The sequence below is a fragment of the Oncorhynchus kisutch genome, linkage group LG5, assembly GCF_002021735.2.
Source record: "Oncorhynchus kisutch isolate 150728-3 linkage group LG5, Okis_V2, whole genome shotgun sequence".
Taxonomy (NCBI): Eukaryota; Metazoa; Chordata; class Actinopteri; order Salmoniformes; family Salmonidae; genus Oncorhynchus; species Oncorhynchus kisutch.
In genome coordinates this window covers 58,285,773-58,311,847 of record NC_034178.2, presented here as the reverse complement: position 1 = coordinate 58,311,847, position 26,075 = coordinate 58,285,773, and the positions used below count along the sequence as shown (strand labels likewise).

Genomic DNA, 26,075 nt, shown 5'->3' with positions numbered 1-26,075 from the left:
CACACATAGTCTTGGAAAAGAAGCAGATTCTACAACGGGACAACTGATACTGAAAGGGAAAAATAGTTTTGGTTAAACAGTATTTATGATAGTGTTCATCTAATTGTCTAATTAGTTGTAATAGTTTGGCATAATTGTGCTCATTCCTCAGACTTAGTTGACTGATGACTCAAACTAAATTTGTTTGCGAAACGTTCATAGGCTTGGGGTTAGGCCGGAGCAATGAGTCTGGGTAGCCAGGCAACGGACTAAGGGCCTGTCACAAATGTTTGGTTGCTGTATTTGGGTTCTACATGTATATATACAGCACAAAGCCTTTCACATATATTGCACAAAGCATTAGACATGATAGAGCACGAACTAATACTATAAATAGCAAGAGTCATAAGAGTGGCAACTGTTGACTTACACTACCGTTCAAAAGTTTGGGGTCACTTAGAAATGTCCTTGTTTTTGAAAGAAAAGCACATTTTTGTCCATTAAAATGACATAAAATTGATCACAAATACAGTGTAGACATTGTTAATGGTTGCTTTACTTTCTAAAACAAGGACATTTCTAATTGACCCCAAACTTTTGAACAGTAGTGTAGATCTCACTGGCAATAATTCCAACAAGATCTCATGGTTTGACACAGTCAATATTTGACATTTGTCCGGGGGGGAGAAACGTTGAGTTTTGATGGTTAAGTATAGGCATTAATTACGATTGGTGAAGTTAAAGGGGCAGTGCAGTCAAAACTTGATTTTCCAGTTTTTTTTAAATACCAGTCAAAAGTTTGAACACACCTACTTATTCAAGGGTTTTTCTTTATTTGTAGTATTTCTACATTGTAGAATAATAGTGAAGACATCAACACTATGAAATAACACATACGGAATCATGTCGTAACCAAAAATAGTTACTACATCAAAATATATATTATATTATGTCTACATTCAACTGGTAAATGTTGATTCTGATATGATTAAGATTTAAAAAAAAATCCTTAATAGGGTGTGGTGCCTGGCCTTAAACTAGAGATATCCTTTTCTTTGTATGGGCTGTGTCTCAATCCAACACATCCGCTTATGTCGGCCTTCCGCATCTGCGGTGGAAAGTGTCAGAGCTACAATGCTGTTTGTCAGAGCAGGAGGCATCCTGAAAATTGGTCTTCTCATGAAAATGGTTTGCCTACATACTAACCACTCTATGGAAAGATGAGACTCTGATGAACACAATGGTGTTCTCCGAAATAATGCATTCTTTATCCTTTTAGGGGCAATCTGGGAGGAAACCAAGACTATTATCCCCCTACTATTTGGTAGTAGTTGGGGAAAGACCAGAGAAGTGACCACTAATGGATGACAGTGAAAGTATGCTTGAATAAAACACACTACAGGTAAGTGCCCAGACGTCCAACGTTTTGGGCATAGAGGCTAAGGCCAGTGCATTGACGGGGCAATAGTGGAACAACAAAGCATTAGTAAATATATCACAATAATCTCATGTTTGCTCTTACCAGCGGAACAAGCAACACGCCATGACAACTATGTGCAATGTTTTATAAATAACAAAGCTAATACTTAACTGAGAGTCTTTTAGGTGCCCTTTGGCAAACTCCAAGCGGGCTGTCATGTGCCTTTTCCTGGGGAGTGGCTTCCGTCTGGCCACTCTACCATAAAGTTCTGATTGGTGGAGTGCTGCAGAGATTGTTGTCCTTCTGGAACAATCCTGTCTCGGGGCTCTACAGACAATTCCTTTGAACTCTTGGCTTGGTTTTTGCTCTGACATGCACTGTCAACTGTGGGACCTTATATAGACAGGTGTGTGCCTTAACCACTCTCTCACCACTAGCAAGACCTTAACCACTCTCTCACCACTAGCTAGGCCTTAACCACTCTCTCACCACTAGCTAGACCTTAACCACTCTCTCACCACTAGCTAGGCCTTAACCACTCTCTCACCACTAGCTAGACCTTAACCACTCTCTCACCACTAGCTAGGCCTTAACCACTCTCTCACCACTAGCTAGACCTTAACCACTCTCTCACCACTAGCTAGGCCTTAACCACTCTCTCACCACTAGCTAGGCCTTAACCACTCTCTCACCACTAGCTAGACCTTAACCACTCTCTCACCACTAGCTAGGCCTTAACCACTCTCTCACCACTAGGTAGACCTTAACCACTCTCTCACCACTAGCTAGGCCTTACCCACTCTCTCACCACTAGCTAGGCCTTACCCACTCTCTCACCACTAGCTAGGCCTTAACCACTCTCTCACCACTAGCTAGACCTTAACCACTCTCTCACCACTAGCTAGACCTTAACCACTCTCTCACCACTAGCTAGGCCTTACCCACTCTCTCACCACTAGCTAGGCCTTGCCTACTCTCTCACCACTAGCTAGGCCTTACCCACTCTCTCACCACTAGCTAGGCCTTACCCACTCTCTCACCACTAGCTAGGCCTTACCCACTCTCTCACCACTAGCTAGGCCTTACCCACTCTCTCACCACTAGCTACACCTTAACCACTCTCTCACCACTAGCTAGACCTTAACCACTCTCTCACCACTAGCTAGGCCTTACCCACTCTCTCACCACTAGCTAGGCCTTACCTACTCTCTCACCACTAGCTAGGCCTTACCCACTCTCTCACCACTAGCTAGGCCTTACCCACGTTCTCACCACTAGCTAGACCTTAACCACTCTCTCACCACTAGCTAGGCCTTAACTACTCTCTCACCACTAGCTAGACCTTAACCCCTCTCTCACCACTAGCTAGGCCTTAACCACTCTCTCACCACTAGCTAGGCCTTACCCACTCTCTCACCACTAGCTAGGCCTTACCCACTCTCTCACCACTAGCTAGGCCTTAACCACTCTCTCACCACTAGCTAGACCTTAACCACTCTCTCACCACTAGCTAGACCTTAACCACTCTCTCACCACTAGCTAGGCCTTACCCACTCTCTCACCACTAGCTAGGCCTTGCCTACTCTCTCACCACTAGCTAGGCCTTACCCACTCTCTCACCACTAGCTAGGCCTTACCCACTTTCTCACCACTAGCTAGACCTTAACCACTCTCTCACCACTAGCTAGGCCTTAACTACTCTCTCACCACTAGCTAGGCCTTAACCACTCTCTCACCACTAGCTAGACCTTAACAACTCTCTCACCACTAGCTAGGCCTTAACCACTCTCTCACCATTAGCTAGACCTGAACCACTCTCTCACCACTAGCTAGGCCTTAACCACTCTCTCACCACTAGCTAGACCTGAACCACTCTCTCACCACTAGCTAGGCCTTAACCACTCTCTCAACACTAGCTAGGCCTTACCCACTCTCTCACCACTAGCTAGGCCTTGCCTACTCTCTCACCACTAGCTAGGCCTTACCCACTCTCTCACCACTAGCTAGGCCTTACCCACTCTCTCACCACTAGCTAGGCCTTACCCACTCTCTCACCACTAGCTAGACCTTAACCACTCTCTCACCACTAGCTAGGCCTTAACTACTCTCTCACCACTAGCTAGGCCTTAACCACTCTCTCACCACTAGCTAGGCCTTAACCACTCTCTCACCACTAGCTAGGCCTTACCCACTCTCTCACCACTAGCTAGGCCTTACCCACTCTCTCACCACTAGCTAGGCCTTACCCACTCTCTCACCACTAGCTAGGCCTTAACCACTCTCTCACCACTAGCTAGACCTTAACCACTCTCTCACCACTAGCTAGGCCTTACCCACTCTCTCACCACTAGCTAGGCCTTGCCTACTCTCTCACCACTAGCTAGGCCTTACCCACTCTCTCACCACTAGCTAGGCCTTACCCACGTTCTCACCACTAGCTAGGCCTTACCCACTTTCTCACCACTAGCTAGACCTTAACCACTCTCTCACCACTAGCTAGGCCTTAACTACTCTCTCACCACTAGCTAGGCCTTAACCACTCTCTCACCACTAGCTAGACCTTAACCTCTCTCTCACCACTAGCTAGGCCTTACCCACTCTCTCACCACTAGCTAGGCCTTACCCACTCTCTCACCACTAGCTAGGCCTTAACCACTCTCTCACCACTAGCTAGACCTTAACCACTCTCTCACCACTAGCTAGACCTTAACCACTCTCTCACCACTAGCTAGGCCTTACCCACTCTCTCACCACTAGCTAGGCCTTGCCTACTCTCTCACCACTAGCTAGGCCTTACCCACTCTCTCACCACTAGCTAGGCCTTACCCACTTTCTCACCACTAGCTAGACCTGAACCACTCTCTCACCACTAGCTAGGCCTTAACCACTCTCTCACCACTAGCTAGGCCTTAACCACTCTCTCAACACTAGCTAGGCCTTACCCACTCTCTCACCACTAGCTAGACCTTAACCACTCTCTCACCACTAGCTAGGCCTTAACCACTCTCTCAACACTAGCTAGGCCTTACCCACTCTCTCACCACTAGCTAGACCTTAACCACTCTCTCACCACTAGCTAGGCCTTACCCACTCTCTCACCACTAGCTAGACCTTAACCACTCTCTCACCACTAGCTAGGCCTTACCCACTCTCTCACCACTAGCTAGGCCTTAACCACTCTCTCACCACTAGCTAGACCTTAACCACTCTCTCACCACTAGCTAGACCTTAACCACTCTCTCACCACTAGCTAGGCCTTACCCACTCTCTCACCACTAGCTAGGCCTTGCCTACTCTCTCACCACTAGCTAGGCCTTACCCACTCTCTCACCACTAGCTAGGCCTTACCCACTCTCTCACCACTAGCTAGGCCTTACCCACTCTCTCACCACTAGCTAGGCCTTACCCACTCTCTCACCACTAGCTACACCTTAACCACTCTCTCACCACTAGCTAGACCTTAACCACTCTCTCACCACTAGCTAGGCCTTACCCACTCTCTCACCACTAGCTAGGCCTTACCTACTCTCTCACCACTAGCTAGGCCTTACCCACTCTCTCACCACTAGCTAGGCCTTACCCACGTTCTCACCACTAGCTAGACCTTAACCACTCTCTCACCACTAGCTAGGCCTTAACTACTCTCTCACCACTAGCTAGACCTTAACCCCTCTCTCACCACTAGCTAGGCCTTAACCACTCTCTCACCACTAGCTAGGCCTTACCCACTCTCTCACCACTAGCTAGGCCTTACACACTCTCTCACCACTAGCTAGGCCTTAACCACTCTCTCACCACTAGCTAGACCTTAACCACTCTCTCACCACTAGCTAGACCTTAACCACTCTCTCACCACTAGCTAGGCCTTACCCACTCTCTCACCACTAGCTAGGCCTTGCCTACTCTCTCACCACTAGCTAGGCCTTACCCACTCTCTCACCACTAGCTAGGCCTTACCCACTTTCTCACCACTAGCTAGACCTTAACCACTCTCTCACCACTAGCTAGGCCTTAACTACTCTCTCACCACTAGCTAGGCCTTAACCACTCTCTCACCACTAGCTAGACCTTAACCACTCTCTCACCACTAGCTAGGCCTTAACCACTCTCTCACCATTAGCTAGACCTGAACCACTCTCTCACCACTAGCTAGGCCTTAACCACTCTCTCACCACTAGCTAGACCTGAACCACTCTCTCACCACTAGCTAGGCCTTAACCACTCTCTCAACACTAGCTAGGCCTTACCCACTCTCTCACCACTAGCTAGGCCTTGCCTACTCTCTCACCACTAGCTAGGCCTTACCCACTCTCTCACCACTAGCTAGGCCTTACCCACTCTCTCACCACTAGCTAGGCCTTACCCACTCTCTCACCACTAGCTAGACCTTAACCACTCTCTCACCACTAGCTAGGCCTTAACTACTCTCTCACCACTAGCTAGGCCTTAACCACTCTCTCACCACTAGCTAGGCCTTAACCACTCTCTCACCACTAGCTAGGCCTTACCCACTCTCTCACCACTAGCTAGGCCTTACCCACTCTCTCACCACTAGCTAGGCCTTACCCACTCTCTCACCACTAGCTAGGCCTTAACCACTCTCTCACCACTAGCTAGACCTTAACCACTCTCTCACCACTAGCTAGGCCTTACCCACTCTCTCACCACTAGCTAGGCCTTGCCTACTCTCTCACCACTAGCTAGGCCTTACCCACTCTCTCACCACTAGCTAGGCCTTACCCACGTTCTCACCACTAGCTAGGCCTTACCCACTCTCTCACCACTAGCTAGACCTTAACCACTCTCTCACCACTAGCTAGGCCTTAACTACTCTCTCACCACTAGCTAGGCCTTAACCACTCTCTCACCACTAGCTAGACCTTAACCACTCTCTCACCACTAGCTAGGCCTTACCCACTCTCTCACCACTAGCTAGGCCTTACCCACTCTCTCACCACTAGCTAGGCCTTAACCACTCTCTCACCACTAGCTAGACCTTAACCACTCTCTCACCACTAGCTAGACCTTAACCACTCTCTCACCACTAGCTAGGCCTTACCCACTCTCTCACCACTAGCTAGGCCTTGCCTACTCTCTCACCACTAGCTAGGCCTTACCCACTCTCTCACCACTAGCTAGGCCTTACCCACTTTCTCACCACTAGCTAGACCTGAACCACTCTCTCACCACTAGCTAGGCCTTAACCACTCTCTCACCACTAGCTAGGCCTTAACCACTCTCTCAACACTAGCTAGGCCTTACCCACTCTCTCACCACTAGCTAGACCTTAACCACTCTCTCACCACTAGCTAGGCCTTAACCACTCTCTCACCACTAGCTAGGCCTTAACCACTCTCTCACCACTAGCTAGACCTTAACCACTCTCTCACCACTAGCTAGGCCTTAACCACTCTCTCACCACTAGCTAGGCCTTAACCACTCTCTCACCACTAGCTAGACCTTAACCACTCTCTCACCACTAGCTAGCCCTTAACCTCTCTCTTCATAAAATAGGAAAGCACAACACAGTTGATGTCCCAACTGTCCAGCAACAGAAACCACAGTTCACGTCATCCTTCACTGTCATGGATACATCAAAGGCAGACTCAGAAGAAACACATTCATGGGAATGGGATCATTTATTTCCTCCGTTCATCATGTATGAACTAGCACTGCGCTTGATTCCCAAACATACATCAGAGGTCATGGAGGGTTCAGTCAGCCAATGAGGAGAATCCTCAACTCCAGTGGTAGAAGTCATGTCTGTCAAGGCAGCTAAAAAGTAATTGAAAGTCATACAGCAAAGCCAATGTCTGCTACGACCAATGACAGGACACCCCTCCAACCCTTTTAGCCAATGACACAATATTACTGTAGGCCCGAGAACGACATAGTACGTGTCTTACCCTGCCATACATTTCAGTCTTGATAAATGTACACACACACACACACACACACACACACACACACACACACACACACACACACACACACACACACACACACACACACACACACACACACACACACACACACACACACACACACACACACACACACACACACACACACATTCACCATACCTCCAGCCATGCCCACTCGCCCCTCTCATATATCTTTGCCCATGTCCCCCATGTCACCCCTCCACAGCAGAATGACAATGATTGTCTATATTTATTATTCCGCTGACCAACTGTTCCTCCAACCAATACTCTCACAGAGGCACAGTCCTGTCGTATCAGAAAGGGAGAGAGAGGGGGGGGGGGACCGGAGAGAGAGGGGAACAGGAGAGAGACAGTCAGACACTGTCAGTCATAGAGTGTATGACCAAGAAAGAGGACAGGGAGATATAGACAGCAGAGAGGAGAGAGGAGAGCAGACCCAGCAGGTTATGTGGAGAACTAGTAGGATTACCTTGTCAGAGCAGACCTAGATTAGCTGAGCTAGCTGACCTGGTGGAATACAGCACCGAAGGCAACCATCTTCACTTGGGCCACCTTGGGCCAATATCTGGAGGACCAGATCCGTTTGGGAGTACAGTAGGGGGCTGGCTGAGGAGGCCATTTTAGCGATCGACTTCACTTCATCCAAACTTTCCAGGTAGAGTCAAGATGGGGGACAGTGGTGGCGAACCGAACCTGCAGTCCTACATTATGGACGAGGAAACTCTGAAGAGAAAGCAGAAGGAGAAGCTAAAGAAGCTCCTGGCCACTGGAGGAAACCCTCGGCCCGCGCGCTCTCTCTTCTTCCTCACGCTGAAGAACCCTTTCCGCAAGGCTGCCATTAACATCGTGGAATGGAAGTATCCTTTAGTGGTCAGGGGCCAGGGGTCAGGGGTCAGGAGTGTGTGGGAAAATGGGATGGGTTGTCACTTGATAGCCATGCTCAGAGTCATGTAGACATGATGTAGCCTGGTCCCAGATCTGTTTGTGCTGTCTTGTCAACACAGCACAAACAGACTAGGTATCAAAAGGTTTTAACTATGAAGCAGGGTCATGCTCTTAGGCATTCATGGTTTGAAAGCACTGCACTTCTATTGTTTCTTACATGGCCAGATAGTGAAGCCTGTCTTTGGACTTGCAGGATATTAAATGACTGTTGATGACACTGATAATGCACCTTTAGTTTGGTCTTGTATTGATGGCCACTTCAACCCAGTAGTGTTTTCCACATGGTGGTCTGGATAACCCAGTAGTGTTTTCCACATGGTGGTCTGGATAACCCAGTAGTGTTTTCCACATGGTGGTCTGGATAACCCAGTAGTGTTTTCCACATGGTGGTCTGGATAACCCAGTAGTGTTTTCCACATGGTGGTCTGGATAACCCAGTAGTGTTTTCCACATGGTGGTCTGGATAACCCAGTAGTGTTTTCCACATGGTGGTCTGGATAACCCAGTAGTGTTTTCCACATGGTGGTCTGGATAACCCAGTAGTGTTTTCCACATGGTGGTCTGGATAAAGCCGTTGATGGACATTTTTGGACATGTAAAATATGAGCTTGTTAAAGTGGCGGCGTAATGATATTCCTAGGGTTGTACGGACACCTGTCCTCCCTCGTCACAGCCTAAAAACAGACATGCTAAGCTGTGAGAACGCTGCCTCAGATACAGACCGGTGGTGGGACTGGGTACCGCAGTCTGAGAGGGCACAGCATGATTTGTATTTATTTGATTTATTGAACCTTTATTTAACTAGGCAAGTCAGTTAAGAAGAAATTCTTATTTACAATGACGGCCTACCAAAAGGCAAAAGGCCTCCTGCGGGGACGGGGGCCTGGGATTTAAAAACATTTTTTAAATACAAAATAAATATATGACTAAACACACATCACAACAAGAGAGACAACACAACACTACATAAAGAGAGACTTAAGACAACAGCGTAGCAAAGCAGCAACACATGACAACACAGGATGGTAGTAACACAACATGACAACAACATGGTAGCAACACAACCTAACAACAACATGGTAGCAACACAAAGTGGTAGCAGCACAAAACATGGTACAAACATTATTGGACACAGACAACAACATAAAGGGCAAGAAGGTAGAGACAACAATACATCACATAAAGCAGCCACAACTGTCAGTAAGAGTGTCAAGGATTGAGTCTTTGAATGAAGAGATTGAGATAAAACTGTCCAGTTTGAGTGTTTGTTGCAGCTCGTTCCAGTCTCTAGCTGTAGCGAACTGAAAAGAGGAGCGACCCAGGGATGTGTGTGCTTAGGGGACCTTTAACAGAATGTGACTGGCAGAATGGGTGTTGTATGTGGAGGATGAGGACTGCAATAGATATCTCAGATAGGGGGTAGTGAGGCCTAAGAGGGTTTTATAAGTAAGCATCAACCACTGGGTCTTGTGCCGGGTATACAGAGATGACCAGTTTACAGAGGAGCATAGAGTGCAGTGATGTGTCCTATAAGAAGCATTGGTGGCAAATCTGATGGCCGAGTGGTAAAGAACATCTAGCCGCTCGAGAACACCCTTTCCTTCCGATCTATTAATTATATAAATTAATCTAGCATGGGTAGGATGGTCATCTGAATCAGGGTTAGTTTGGCAGCTGGGGTGAAAGAGGAGCGATTACAATAGAGGAAACCAAGTCTAGATTTAACTTTAGCCTGCAGCTTTGTTATGTGCTGAGAGATGGGCAGTGTACCATCTAGCCATACTCCCAAGTACTTGTATGAGGTGACCAAATCAAGCTCTAAACCCTCAGAGGTAGTGATCACACCTGTGGGAAGAGGGGAATTCTTCTTTCCAAACCACATGGCCTTTGTTTTGGAGGTGTTCAGAACAAGGTTAAGGGTAGAGAAAGCTTGTTGGACACTAAGAAAGCTTTGTTGTAGAGCATTGAACGCAAAATCCGGGTAGTGGCCAGCTGAGTATAAGACTGTATGATCTGCATATAAATGGATGAGAGAGCTTCATACTGCCTGAGTTATGTTGTTGATGTAAATTGAGAAGAGTGTGGGGCAAAGGATTGAGCCCCAAGGATTGAGCCTTGGGGTACTACCTTGGTGACAGGCAATGGCTGAGACAGCAGATTTTCTGACTATATACACTGCACTCTTTGAGAGAGGTAGTTAGCAAACCAGGCCAAAGATCCCTCAGAGACACCAATATTCCTTAGCCGGCCCACAAGAATGGAATGGTGATGATAATGTAGTTGTGGTATATCATCCATGATAGTACCCTGATTATGGCTTTGTATTTATTACACATCCAGGAGTGTAATACTACACAAGATTGACCATTTGAATGTGCTGTACTGAAGGGAGACAGATATTTGAACTCTCCACCATCTTCACCCGGTACAGCCAGAAGAGGCCTGGCCAACCCTCAGAGCCTGGTTCCTCTCTAGGTTTCTTCCTAGGTTCCTGCCTTTCTAGGGAGTTTTTCCTAGCCACCATGCTTCTACATCTGCATTGCTTGCTGTTTGGGGTTTAAAGCTGGGTTTCTGTACAGCACCTTGTGACATCTGCTCATGTAAAAAGGGCTTTAGAAATACTTTTGATTGATTGATTGATCTTTACCACAGGTGGCAATGTAAATAGGTCAGATTTTCTTGTAACTGACCCATTGTGTTGGCTTCAAACGTCTTCCAGTGTTTTAGATATGGGGACGTCCCTATTGAGGGGTTGGGTGGCACTAACATGCACATACAGCATACTCACTTTATTGATGACTCAGATTTTTATGATTCAGATTGCCAAGATTGCAATGGTTACTCTGTTAATAGTTATCCAGTAACCTAGTGTTTCTCAGCTCCTCCAATAGCCCTGAACAGCAGACATTGTTGTTGTAGCCCTGGACAAACAACTGACACAAAACTAGCTAGAGCACGAGTTCACTGTAACATGAGGCCTGTTAAACCATACTGTACATCTTAAGGCTATTTAGATCAGTCATCTGATAGTTGGGTGAGGTTGTAAGATCTCATCGAGATGCATGTGTGCTACCTGAAGGCCTCGAACAGTGGAATAGCTATCCATATCCATCCATACTGCTTGGTTAGGTAATATCAGTGTGTTCCTGTGTGTTTGAAAATAAATGAGCATACCCCACACACCGTTTAGATACTCTGTGAGCATCTCACTGTCTTTTGAAATGATATTAATACTATACATCTTGCATCCAGTGGTGTAAAGTACTTAGTTAAGTAAAAATACTTGAAAGTACTGCTTAAGTCGTTTTTTGGGGTATCTGTACTTTACTTTACTATTTATTTTTTTGACAACTTCAACTTATTTTTTCCTTATCCTTTTTACTCCACTACATCCCTAAAGAATAATAATGTACTTTCTACTCCATACATTTTCCCTGACACCCAAAAGTACTCATTGACATGCTTAGCAGAATAGGAAAATGGTCTAATTCACACACTTAAAAATGAAAATCCCTACTGCATCTGATCTGGCGGACTCACTAAACACAAATGCCTTGTTTGTAAATTATGTATGAGTATTGGCTATCCGTAAATTTAAAAAACAAGGTGTTGCTTGATATAAGGAATTTGAAATAATTTGAGCAATTACATTTATTTTTAATACTTAAGTACATTTAAAACCAAATACTTTTTGAATTTTGCTCAAGTAAGATTTTACTGGGTGACTTTCACTTTTACTTGAGTAATTTTCTATTAAGGTATCTTTACTTTTACTCAAGTATGAAAATGGGGTAATTTTTCCGCTAGTACTTGCATCTCTGTAATCCACTGGATGTGTGTAAACAGTGTAAGTTGAACCTTTCCTAAGTGTTTGCCTTCAGACCTTTCGAGATCATTATCCTGCTGACCATCTTTGCCAACTGTGTGGCCCTGGCTGTGTTTCTTCCCATGCCTGAGGAGGACAGCAACAACACCAACAGTAACCTGGTGAGTATGGACACGTATGGACCCAGTACCCATCTCACATCTCATATGATGCAGAGCATCTTATTCTACTAGTTGTGGTTGAATGAATTGAGGTTGGGAAGCAGGGTTTTCACAGGAAGCCTCCCTGTCTGACATGAATACACAGAACATGTATGTCTGAATGTGTAGTGAGCAACGCATTCCTACCTCGATCATGGAGGTGAATGAGCTGGTTATTTCGTGGCCCTACTGCAAATTGGTCACCGTTCTGTTGTAGGAGCACAGTTCATAAATCAATCAGACTGGGATCTGGAGCCTAGTGTGGCCATCTTGGCTCCACTTCTCATGACTTATAACAGGCACGAAGGCCTGGATGTTTGGTGTAATCCAGTTTCAGTGCAATTTGATCTAGCAGCAAAGGATTGAAATGTTGTGGGCCTGATGCCAGACTGGAACTAACTGCTATCCAACTATGATAGTTCTACTCATTTTGAGTTTTGTCTGAAAAATATAATGAATTCAACCACAAAATGCCCATTTAAGAAATGGGGAGACCGAGATGTCTATTTCTGAGTGACCCAGTCAGGAGATAAATATAGAGGTTGTCAAAACAGACGTGAAGAAGCCCTGCACCCTATCATCTCTGTATGTCATCATCAGTGGACATGTGTGAGTGTGGACTGCTGTACAATATGAGTATATTTGTGTGTCAGAGAAACCTGATGATGCATCAATATACTGTACTATGTCCATGTCCTCTGGGATGATAGTGACCTGTTGCTTGGTGTATGAATCCAGCCGTGTTGAAGCAGGGTGAGGGATACTTTTCGGCCCACTACACCCTATTACTGAGAATCATGTAGTGAGGGGGTGTGCAGTTTTCTTAATCAGCCACATGAGAAGCAGCTGCCATATGCTTTGCCTGGGGTGGAACCACTGACCTGATGCCTGCAGTATCTCAGTCATCCGTCACTTACAGTTACAGAGACACAGATCCAGGTTCAGTTTCATCTGCCTGTAGGTGGAAGGGATGGGGTGTTCTGTAACTGTAATGACTTGTGCTATTTGGGGTCTGGCTTTTTGAATGATCTAAGATACAGTTCACCTTTCGCCATGGCTGAATGTGCACTTTTCAAATATTGTGTGTACTGAAAAGAAAAAGATGTTTTTTTTTATGTAACATCAGTGCAAGATTTACAAGTGCTGTTGTAGTGTTGTTATACTGTGGTGTACTAGTTGGAATACTGTTATGGATAATTATAGTGGTCTCAGTTATTATAGGCTGTGAAATGCTGGGTCAGATTGTACTAGAGCTAAGTTGTCTACCCATCAAAGGCCATCTCCAAGAGGATATTTTTTGCATCCCTAATAAAGGCTGGTCATTTTTTTTAGCTCACAGACATCCACTAGAGAGTAGGCATAAGAACAGTATCATGAAGGAAATACAGACTGATGCTGTGCTGCGTCTTCTCTTTTGATAAGCTACAGCTGTACAGTAGCATGGGGCTGTCCCACTCCTCTCGTAGGTTTTTGCTTTATTTTTTGGATAGGAGAGATAGAGAGGAAAGAGAGTTTCATAGAGTTGCTGAAATAGCAGTGATCCAGATTCAAACTTTACATGTTTGCAATTGCAGCTTAGGCTACAGTAGAGTAAAAATGTATAGCTGTGAGCTTGATGCAACCGATTCCAAAATTGCCTCTTGGCTTAAAAAACATAATTTGTTCCTTCTAGTCATGATGTCTGTTCTACGGATCTTAACCTGGGCCACATTGTGATGTCAGAGACAGAGGGACTCTGTTCACACCAGAGCAGTGGCCATCAGGTTACAAAAGCTTTTTTTTACCTGTAAAGCACAGACCCATAGAGAGACTGGCCCTGTTCCTGCAGCATAATGTCCTCGACCCAGTTGACTGAGAGGGACAGGTGCTCCCTCTCCCCCTCCTGGTCCCCTCCCCTCCCCTCAGCTGGGTGTGTAAAGGCTATATATATAGACCGCCCCTCTTCCGTCCACCTACCACACCACATGGACTCAGTGGGGCACCAGAGGAATGTGTGACGCCACTGTTGAGCCGCATCATGTAATCAATATGTGTGTGTGTGTGTGTGTGTGTGTGTGTGTGTGTGTGTGTGTGTGTGTGTGTGTGTGTGTGTGTGTGTGTGTGTGTGTGTGTGTGTGTGTGTGTGTGTGTGTGTGTGTGTGTGTGTGTGTGTGTGTGTGTGTGTGTGTGTGTGTGTGTGTGCGTGTGTTAGTATGTGAAACCCAAAGACACATTCTATAAATGCCCCTATAGGAATGTTCATGACTTGACAGAATCTAACCCCAGTGTAATTTAGGTTCAGTGTGCAACATACAGTACAGCACTTTGAAGCGTTATTGAAGGTATTGTTTTTACGCTGTGAAACTGCTTACACATGCCCTTACCCTGGTGGGATGAATAGTCAGGCCCTATTAAGAAATCATACCTCAAATAGAACATGTTACCCATGGCCACTTGCTGGTGTATCTGTCATCACAGGCGTATTTATCGCTTGCCCATGCTCAAGATCCCGTTTCAAGTTCAACTTTAAGTTCATTTGCCAAGTTATGATACAGGCACAAAAGTATATACAAATGAGATGTTTTGTAAGTCAAGAGCCCCTATGTAACAGACCGTAAAATATAAATAAGTAGCCTGATTATTTGATATACTGCTTTGTAGATTTTAAAAAATGAAGTCAGATAATTGTGTATACTAATAACCATTATCTCTAAACTATAAGTCCCACGGAGATAAGGAAGCTCTGTCTGGAGGGAGACCTGGGTGCTGTCTGAGTATTATGTGAGGGATGTGAAGGGTTAATGAAATCAGACAGGGCGGTGAGTGAGTAGGTGCCATTTTAGGGACCTTAGCTCTGAAGTGTTCAGTTGTTAGTCCGCGGGGCCATTCCCTGTATGCCTGGCCTGTAATGGGAGAGGAGAGACACAGATACACAGATCAGGGAGCTGTACTGGGGGATTTTACCAAGCAGGATCAATGACTTAGTCAGATTAACTCTTGTAAATACTACAAAATTACTCAATATTCCCTGTGTAGTGTAAAAAGAATATACTAGAAATGGTTGTTATCAGTTATAGCATGTTTGGAGCATTTGCTACCAAGCGGAATCAATGAATTGTAGTCCATTACACATAGAAATATGGGAACTGTAGTTAGTACTTCATGATACCCTAACAAGCCGTCATTGATGTTTTACAGGAAAGTCTGGAGTATATCTTCCTCATCGTCTTCTCCATAGAGTGCTTTCTAAAGATAGTAGCCTATGGATTTCTATTTCACGAGAATGCATATCTACGGAACTGTTGGAACATACTGGACTTTGTCTGTGTGTCTGTTGGGTAAGTAGGGACAACGGATATGGAGATGGAAATGTACTGCCATGCTATAACTTTTCTTTCTGTGAACCCATATGATGTTGTTTATCTCCCTTTGTGCTCCTCATCTTTGAACTTCTTCCCTCTCCCTCTGTCTCTCCTCTCCCCTCTCTTCACCCCCTCTCCCTATCCTCCCCCCATTCTCTCCCTCTCCAGGCTGTTCGCAGTCATCGGGGACTCCATCACCTATATCAGTGGTGTGGAGGCTCAACCAGGGGAGAAGGGAGGAGGCTTCGATATGAAGGCCCTCAGGGCGTTCAGGGTGCTCCGGCCCCTCAGGCTGGTCTCTGGAGTCCCGAGTAAGGATCACTGTAAAATAGAGACCTTGTAGCAGTCATAAGGGCAGGAAATCAGCAGAAGGCAAGGCAGGTTAAAGTATAGATTTATTTACAAGTCTTGGTGATCCATATAATACAACATATTCAAACAAAAAGTAATCATAGTTTTACAATATAGATACAATGGCAACAGTCAAAATAAATAGCCTCTGAATCTGGCTTAACCAGTCCTGAATGGACACAGGTATATAGGGCAAGACAGCCTCCCCTTGAGAAACCAAAATGAATCTGCCTTTAAGGACCTCAAACACAAGGCCTATTGTATGCACTGGGCCCAACCAAATGGGCAATTACCAAGAAACTGGTTAATTTAGGGCCATTTTCATATCAATCATTACATAAAAAAACGAGTCAAAATTATACTTAATTATGATATAACATCACAGTTCCTAAACTGAACACTTTTATCTCAACTCACAGTAGGCATAGGATACTGACTCTGAGGAGTCACGTGACACCACGTATTTGTTGCATTCTATCGCAGTATTTGGTGCCTTGGCGTAACGGAGAAACCAGACAAACACGGAGCGATCCAAACAAAAGACATTAGAGAAATGTACAAAATAACCAAAACTTTTTTCTCACTAGTGTAGCCTAGTTTGTAAACTCTGCAAACAATATGTCTAAATTCTAAGTATGAGAACGGTAAATTAACTCGATAGCCCTAGCCTAATACATTTAATGAATTAACAGAAATGGTTGATATAAGCAAACACTAACATTCTAAATTACTGGGAAATTACGAGGATTAAGGACTAAATTATTTGCAGAGAATTCGGGCGCATTCAAAACAATGATCGCCCTATTGTCACGGGAAGCAGAGAGCCCGTTGCCCCCGTTACAGGAAGCAGAGAGCCTGTTGCTCCTTGTTACAGGAAGCAGAGAGCCCGTTGCCCCCGTTACAGGAAGCAGAGAGCCCGTTGCCCCCGTTACAGGAAGCAGAGAGCACGTTGCCCCCGTTACAGGAAGCAGAGAGCCCGTTGCCCCCGTTACAGGAAGCAGAGAGCACGTTGCCCCCGTTACAGGAAGCAGAGAGCACGTTGCCCCTGTTACAGGAAGCAGAAAGCACATTGCCCCCATTTCAGGAAGCAGAGAGCACGTTGCCCCCGTTACAGGAAGCAGAGAGCACGTTGCGTCTGTTACAGGAAGCAGAGTGCACGTTGTGTCCGTTACAGGAAGCAGAGAGCACGTTGCGTCTGTTACAGGAAGCAGAGAGCACGTTGTGTCCGTTGCAGGAAGCAGAGAGCACATTGCCCCCATTACAGGAAGCAGAGAGCACGTTGTGTCCGTTACAGGAAGCAGAGAGCACGTTGTGTCCGTTACAGGAAGCAGAGAGCACGTTGCCCCCATTACAGGAAGCAGAGAGCACATTGCCCCCATTACCGGAAGCAGAGAGCACGTTGCCCCCATTACAGGAAGCAGACAGCACATTGCCCCCATTACCGGAAGCAGAGAGCACGTTGCGTCCGTTACAGGAAGCAGAGAGCAAGTTGTGTCCATTACAGGAAGCAGAGAGCACATTGTGTTCGTTACAGGAAGCAGAGAGCACGTTGCGTCTGTTACAGGAAGCAGAGAGCACGTTGTGTCCGTTACAGGAAGCAGAGAGCACGTTGTGTCCGTTACAGGAAGCAGAGAGCACGTTGTGTCCGTTACAGGAAGCAGAGAGCACGTTGGTGGTGAGAGGAGCCTAGTGCTCACCACAACCACATTCCGAAAACACTTTCCTTCAGCAACAATGCTAGTGTCAAATTCTTGATTTGAATAATTCCAGTGAGTTTGCAGTCTGATTAAGTTAACTTAACATTGGTCGACTACAAGGCCTATGACGTTTATAATGTGTGGTCACCCTCCAGGCCTGCAGGTGGTGATGAATTCCATCCTGAAGTCCATGTTACCTCTGTTCCATATCTCCCTGCTGGTATTCTTCATGGTCACTATCTATGCCATCGTGGGACTGGAGCTCTTCAAGTGCAAGATGCACAAAACCTGCTACTACACAGGCACAAGTAAGGAACAGAACACACATTTATGCATAAACATGCACAAGCACACACACTCACCCTGCTCACTCATATATTTTCCCCAATTGTCCTTCAGATATCATAGCCACGGTGGAGAATGAGAAGCCATCTCCTTGTGCCCAAGCCGGGAACGGGCGGCGCTGCACCATCAACGGGACAGACTGTAGGGCAGGTTGGGCCGGACCCAACAACGGCATCACACACTTTGACAACCTGGGCTTCGCTATGCTCACTGTCTACCAGTGCATCACTACCCAGGGCTGGACCGACGTGTTATACTGGGTACTGTATTACACCCCCCCCCCCCCCCCCATACTCATATACTGTATATTACTAATGTATTGTATATCTCTGATTTACCCCACTTAATGAAGTTCAAATTTCAAAAAGGCACTTGCATATTTGAGCTATCTGGTTGTAAGAGCATGGTAACAACGACGTAACTTAAAAGAAAAGAGAAACCCGTACACTGCTCTTGCTAGTATCACTCTTTTTTTTATTGACTGTTACCCATCGGCCTCATGGCATTCGTCAAAAGCTCTGAAGAAATCCTAGAGGCCAACACATAAGCTTAAATAAAAAACAGTGATACTAGCAAGAGCAGTATGCAGGTTTATTGTTTCTTTTAAGTTGCCTCAATTAATGTAGCCCATATCTGTGCTATCACTCTGTCTCATGTCTGTCTCTCCATCTCTCTTTCTTTCTTTCTTTCGCTCTCTCTCTCTCTCTCTTTCAGTGCATGCTGGGAGTGGTTTGTAGTTGAGAGGCTGTGTGGAGGGTTCTGTCCTTACTTATTTTCTTGATTCTTTCCTTAGTCTTCTCTTCAAATTTTTATTTTCTATGGTGTAAGTTCAACGCACTGTTAGTTTAGCGGTACCCACAGTTTCTTTTTCAAAGTTAGGGAACAGGAAGAGGACAGAGTTTTAGTTTCCTGGGGATTTGAATGGTGTGGTATGCGCGATGGCTTCGCAGCCTAGCGCGGAGGAAACACTGTCGTTACGTCGTGGATTCAGGTGTGTCCTGATATGGTGGAGGAGGTTCAGCTCGCGGTCTGCGAACAGGCAGGAGCTGAATTCATACATTCCGCATCCAGAATGAACAAAGATGTGGTTGTGTTCGTGAAAATAGTAAATTTGGTAGGTAGTGCCAATTTCTCCTCTTTCGACTAGGGTGGTAGTTGCAAATCTGCCTCCATTTATTATGGCTGATCAAATCCGGAAAGAGCTGAGTCGGTTTTGTAAGTTTGCTAGCGGTTTTTGTGTACTGTCGGCAGGTTTTCAGGCAGATGCCATTAAGCATGTTGTTTCATTCCGGAGGCGAGTATTCATGTTTCTGAATAACAATGAGCAACAGTTAAATGTGCATTTTTAAAGTGGGGCATGGGGAGGAGCTCTACGTGGGGTTTCCTAGCACAGTGTGTGGGGATTTGCCAGTGTTTTAAGTGTGGGGATTTTGGGCATAAAGGCACATAAAGGCTGTAGACAAGGTGAGGGCACAAGCGCCAGTGGGGGAAATCAAGGTCAACGTGCAGGGGGGAATGAGACGCAGGCAGCAGAGGCTGGGCCTACTCATGCTATAGATTGTGGTGTAGATGAGGCTGGGTCTAGTCAGGCTATGGATGGTGGTGTAGATGAGGCTGGGTCTAGTCAGGCTATGGATGGTGGTGTAGATGAGGCTGGGTCTAGTCAGTCTATGGATTGTGGTGTAGATGAGGCTGGGTCTAGTCAGGCTATGGATGGTGGTGTAGATGAGACTGGGTCTAGTCAGGCTATAGATGGTGGTGTAGATGAGACTGGGTCTAGTCAGGCTATATATTGTGGTGTAGATGAGGCTGGGTCTAGTCAGGCTATGGATGGTGGTGTAGATGAGGCTGGGTCTAGTCATGTTATGGATGGTGGTGTAGATGAGGCTGGGTCTAGTCAGGCTATAGATGGTGGTATAGATGAGGCTGGGTCTACTCATGCTATAGATTGTGGTGTAGATGAGGCTGGGTCTAGTCAGGCTATAGATGGTGGTGTAGATGAGGCTGGGTCGTGAGGTGAGTCTGAGGAATAGGACAATGAGGAGGCTTTCTTTTCAGACTCTTCCTCAATGGGTCCAGAGCTGACAGCCTGTCAGGCAGAGGTGTCAAAGTACACGATGAGGGAACTGTCAAGGTTCCTGAATGAGACTGAAGGGAAAAAGGTTCATCTTGAAGCTTTTTTTGAAAGTTTGTAAGGTCAGAACAACACGCAATGAAAAATGAGGGGAATGGTATCCTCTTACCAAGGAAACGTTTTAGGTTGAGGAAGTGGGTCACAACCGTGCGTAAGGGTCGACCTTCAGATGCTGTTTAGATTAATAGTTTTTTTCTGGCACTGGGGCTTTTTGAGCTTTGTTATTGGTCTCTTTCATTGCGGGCCTTTCTCCCACTTATGGAGACTCTTCGGGTAGGCTCACTTAATATAAATGGTGCCAGAGATGCAGGAAAGAGGAGTGTGTGGGGTGAATAGTGTGTGGGGTGGCAGGGTAGCCTAGTGGTTAGAGCATTGGACTAGTAACCGAAAGGTTGCATGTTCAAATCCCCGAGCTGACAAGGTACAAAATCTGTCGTTCTGCCCCTGAACAGGCAGTTAACCCACTGTTCCTAGGTCGTCATTGAAAATAAGAATTTGTTCTTAACTGACTTGCCTAGTAAAATAAAGATATAAAATAAAAAATATGTAAAACCGAAAAAAGTACAGGTGTTGTATCTGCAGAAGACTCATAGTGATGTGATGAATGAAGTCAATTGGGGGCTCTGGTGGAAAAGGGTAAGTGTGCTGAGTTGTGGAACAAATGTTAGTGCAGGGGTGGCAGTCCTTTTTGCACCGGGTATGGTGGTAAGAATTTGCTCCGTAAAAAGGAGGTGTGTAGGGGTAGACTGCTTGTAGTAAAAGCAGACATTAACAACAAGGGTTTTGTCCTTATAAATGTATGCACCTAACACAGGGAGAGAGGGGGGGTGTCTTAGACAGGAAATCTCACAGGTAGCGCCTGAGGAGACGCTGGTGGTAGGCATGGACTGGAACTGTATGATGGATTTTTAGGAAAGATAGAAATGGGGAGGAGTCTCATTCAGGCTCAGTGTGGTGTTTAGAGACATCATTAAAAACATCTACAGGATCGGTGTCCTCCTCGTGGGACTGTTGAGCTAACGTAGGCTAATGTGAGTAGCATGAGGTTGTAAGAAACAAACAAAAAAATCTTAGAACATAGACATATCTGATGTGGGCAGAAAGCTTAAATTCTTGTTAATCTAACTGCACTCCAATTTACAGTAGCTATTACAGTGAAATAATACCATGCTATTGTTTGAGGAGAGTGCACAATAATGAACTTCAAAATGTATTAATAAATCATTTAGGCGCATTTGGGCAGTCTTGATACAACATTTTGAACAGATATGCAATGGTTCATTAGATCAGTCTAAAACTTTGCACATACACTGCTGCCATCTAGTGGCCAAAGCCTAAATTGCGCCTGGTCTGGAATAACACATTATGGCCTTTCTCTTGCATTTCAAAGATGATGGTACAAAAAAAACTAATGTTTTTTAAAATCTTTTACCAGATCTAATGTGTCATATTCTCCTACATTAATTTCACATTTCCACAAACGTCAAAGTGTTTCCTTTCAAATGGTATCAATAATATGCATATCCTTGCTTCAGGTCCTGAGCTACAGGCAGTTAGATTTGGGTATGTCATATTAGGTGAAAATTGAAAAAAAGGGTCAGAATCTTTAGAGGTTGCAGTTTGACCTAGTAGATGTTTGGAGAACTAAACATCCCAACACATGACAGTATACATGGGTAAAGGTCTTTGGGGCTAGGGTGAGTGCAGCCTGACTAGAGCTGTTTTACATGTCCAGGAATCAGAGCAATAGGCTGTTGGGCGCTACCATTCTCCCGGTGGGTTTTATGGATCGCCACATAACCATGGCTTGGCTGTCTATTTCACCAGGGCCTCGGCAGGAATCCTATTGGAAGTTTAATGTAAAGCTCTTACAAGATGCCACGTTTTTTTGCTCAGGTTTCCAGACTTTTTGGGAAAGGTGGGGGCAGCGAAGAGAGGAGTATGAGTCTTTGATTCAATGGTCGGATGTGAAAAAAGTCCAAATTCTGCTTTTCTGGTAACAGTATACAGCTCTCTCATCCTCAGAGGCTAGGAGAGTATTGGGGGAACTCGAGTGTAGTCAAATCAAATCAAATCAAATCAGTGAAGTGGAGGTAGAGCTGGTGGGGCAAGGCAATGTAGGCCTCCAGGCTAATTTAGCTGAATTACGTAGGGACCTGGGCAGTTTTTTCCAGGCATATTGTGAACCGGGACACTCAATCACGGACAACTTGTTCTTAATCAGGGACATGTTGGACTTGTCGAACGTTTCTAATGTGAACTTTGGACTGGTCTCTTTAGTATCTGTTCGATGTGATGTCTGTGTTTGGTGAAAGGTTTTTGGCTTGTGTGAAGATGTTGTATGCTGGGGCATCATGTATGGTCTGGATGAGGTGGGGCATTAGACAAGGATGCCCTCTATCGGGCCAGTGCCGCTGACGTTTCTGGGATAGTCAGTGATGGGCAGGATATGCAGGCACTAGAGACTAGTCTGAAGGTGTACGAGAGAGCTTCTTCAGCTAAGATGAACTGGGGCAAGAACAAAGCCCCCGCTACAACCCCCCCCCCCCCCACCGGTTTGCAACACATGATGGATTTTTTTCTGGTTGGGTCATCACTGGCTGAGGGAGGCAGTGTTGTACATGTCCGTCCACAAAGGAGATAGCAGATATTTTACCTAAGTCAAATATTGTGATTCATTGGGCTGCAGAATTTTACAAATTAATTGATATAAATGTTGAAAAGATTTGGATTCAAACTGCAGCCTTGTCTCACACCTCGACATTGCGAAAATAATAATGTTCTTTGGTTTTGGATTTTTATTGCACACATGTTTTCTGTGTACATACATTTTATTAAGTCATACACTTTACCGCCAAGCCCACTTTGGAGAATTTTGAAGAATAGACCTTCGTGCCAAATAGAATTGAATGCTTTTTTATAGTCAATATTGTAAGCAAAGATTTTGCCCTCTTTTTTTTCGGTGTATGTGTTTATTAATTAGTGTGTGTACAGTGTATATATGGAAAGTAGCGTGCTTTTTTATTTTACCTTTATTTAACTAGGCAAGTCAGTTAAGAACAAATTCTTATTTTCAATGACTGCCTAGGAACAGTGGGTTAACTGCTTGGTCAGGGGCAGAATGACAGATTTGTACCTTGTCAGCTCAAGGGGTTGAACTTGCAACCTTCTGGTTACTAGTCCAAAGCTCTAACCACTAGGCTACCCTGTCGCGATGGTTGGGGAGAAAGTCAATCTGACATTTACTTATAATATTTTTTCTTGAAGAAAGGTTTTAATTCATAACTTCAAAATGCTTTCCCAAGTTGCTGTTTATGCAAATTCCCCTGTAATTATCGAGGTCTGATTTGTCTCCACTTTTGTGGACACGGGAGATGAGCCTCTGGTTTCAGACATCAGGGAAGCAGCCAGAAGTTAGTACCATGTTGAACAATTTAAGCACAGCATTTTGCAACTCACATATGCTGTTTTTCAGCATTTCATTTCTGATGTTATTTTGACAACAGGCCTTCTTTGGTTTTATAGATTTTAGCTTTTCATTTAGTTATTGTTGGGTTATTGAGTAATCTAATGGATTTTGGTTGTTTTTAAATGACTGATTGAAGGATGTTAAACTTTGCTCAAATGTCTAATTGGGTATGCTGTAAGTCTTTTTGTGGGATGTTTTTGTATAGATTATCAAAATAAGTTTTCCAAATTCATTCATCTTGTAATGGCTAATTCTTGTAGCTTTGTTCTGCTTAAATTGTTCCACATGTCCCACAACTGATGTTGTTTAATTGCGTTTTCAATTTCAACAAGTGTCTTGCTGTTGTAATTCAATGTCTTGCATTTCAGTGTATGTTTATACTGTTTCAGAGTTTCAAACTATTCCTAGCATAGCTCTGGGTTGTTTTGTTACTTATGTTTTTCATTTTTACATTTGTTTTACATTGTTTTACATTCGTTATCAAAATGTTTTTTTGCTTCTAATGTTTTCTTTGGTTTTCTCTCTCTCTCCATCTCTCTCTCTCTCTCCATCTATCTATCTCTCCCTCTTCCCCTGTCTCTCCACCTCTCTCTCTCTCTCTCTCTCCATCTCTCTCTCTCTCTCTCCATCTCTCTCTCTCTCCGTCTTCCCCTGTCTCTCCACCTCTCTCTCCATCTATCTCTCTCTCTTTCTCTCTCTCTCTCCCTCTTCCCCTGTCTCTCCACCTCTCTTTCTCTCTCTCTCCATCTATCTATCTCTCTCTCTCCCTCTTCCCCTGTCTCTCCACCTCTCTTTCTCTCTCTCTCCATCTATCTCTCTCTCTTTCTCTCTCTCTCCCTCTTCCCCTGTCTCTCCACCTCTCTTTCTCTCTCTCTCCATCTATCTCTCTCTCTTTCTCTCTCTCTCCCTCTTCCCCTGTCTCTCCACCTCTCTCTCTCTCTCTCTCTCTCCATCTATCTATCTCTCTTTCTCTCTCTCTCTCCCTCTTCCCCTGTCTCTCCACCTCACTTTCTCTCTCTCTCCATCTATCTCTCTCTCTTTCTCTCTCTCCCTCTACCCCTGTCTCTCCACCTCTCTTTTTCTCTCTCCATCTATCTCTCTTTCTCTTTCTCTCTCTCTCCCTCTTCCCCTGTCTCTCCACCTCTCTTTCTCTCTCTCCCCATCTCTCTATCTCCGTCTCCTAGGTGAATGATGCTATTGGTATGGAGTGGCCATGGATGTATTTTCTGACTCTCATCTTGGTTGGCTCCTTCTTTGTGCTCAACCTGGTCCTGGGCGTGCTCAGTGGGTAAGTGGAGACACACACACACCACACACACATCACCTGGTCTGTCTCTCTTTCTCCTCCATTTCTCTCATTTTTATATTTTCTCTATCTCTCTTTTACCTCCGTCAGTGAATTCACAAAGGAGCGAGAGAAGGGCAAGGCGCGCGGAGAGTACACAGAGATGAGGGAGACCCAGCAGCTGGATGAGGATGTGAAGGGCTACATGGAGTGGATCACACAGGCCGAAGTCATGGACGCCGACGGGGAAGGACAGGGTACTTATAGCTTCCTAACCCAATCACCAACACACAACAGGATCAATTAGAATAGAATAGAAGAGTACAATATCAGTCAGCCCTTATCAAACCCCATGCAGTGACAACAGTGTCTCTTGTCCCAAGGCCTGCTACCCCTGGAAGATGGAGAATCTGAGGCAGGGAGTCTAAAGGACATGGACACAATGCAAAAAATCATGTACTACTAGTAAGTACACCAACACCTGCCTCTGACTGGGATAACACTCAGGTGTCTTAATGAAAGGACCTCATGAGTCTGACACATCTCCTAACATGACATCTCTTCCTCTCCTCTCCCTCATCTCTCACTGTTCAGCAAGCTTGCTCGTAAATGGAACATTTTCTTCCGGCGTAAGTGTCTTGTGTATGTGAAATCCCGTATGTTCTACTGGTGGGTGATCTTTCTGGTGTTTCTGAACACGCTGGCCATCGCTACTGAACACCACAAGCAGTCCCAGCAACTCACTGAGTGGCAAGGTCAGTATCTACACATATCTATAGCATATCTACACACATTTTTTTATTTTAAATTTTACCTTTATTTAACGAGGCAAGTCAGTTATAACAAATTCTTAATTTCAATGATGGCCTAGGAACAGTGTGTTAACTGCCTTGTTTAGGGACAGAATGACAGATTTTTACCTTGTCAGCTCAGGGATTTGATCTAGCAACCTTTCGGTTACTAGTCCAACTCTCTAAACAGTAGGTTACCTGCCGCCCCACACAAATCTATAGCGTGCCAACACATATCTACATCTACACATATCTATAGAATAAACTCACGGGTGGCAAGGTCAGTATCTACACAAATCTATAACATATCTATCAAATAAACTAACTGGTGGCAAGGTCACTATCTA

General features: G+C 45.1%; 1 protein-coding gene across 2 annotated transcripts in view; it reads left to right on the top strand.

Moving 5' to 3' along the window:
• The first annotated feature begins 7,699 nt into the window (after positions 1 to 7,699).
• The window catches only part of LOC109891316 (dihydropyridine-sensitive L-type skeletal muscle calcium channel subunit alpha-1), a 33,852-nt gene continuing 15,476 nt past the window's right edge, over positions 7,700 to 26,075 (top strand). For both annotated transcript variants that reach the window (XM_031825494.1, XM_020483756.2), the window contains exons 1-10: positions 7,700 to 8,201; positions 12,171 to 12,276; positions 15,493 to 15,632; positions 15,825 to 15,967; positions 17,860 to 18,012; positions 18,104 to 18,309; positions 24,837 to 24,940; positions 25,049 to 25,194; positions 25,321 to 25,402; positions 25,532 to 25,692. In XM_031825494.1, coding sequence (XP_031681354.1) covers positions 8,011 to 8,201; positions 12,171 to 12,276; positions 15,493 to 15,632; positions 15,825 to 15,967; positions 17,860 to 18,012; positions 18,104 to 18,309; positions 24,837 to 24,940; positions 25,049 to 25,194; positions 25,321 to 25,402; positions 25,532 to 25,692 — 1,432 coding nt within the window. In that variant the 5' untranslated portion in view covers positions 7,700 to 8,010. The remainder of the gene's footprint in view (positions 8,202 to 12,170; positions 12,277 to 15,492; positions 15,633 to 15,824; positions 15,968 to 17,859; positions 18,013 to 18,103; positions 18,310 to 24,836; positions 24,941 to 25,048; positions 25,195 to 25,320; positions 25,403 to 25,531; positions 25,693 to 26,075) is intronic.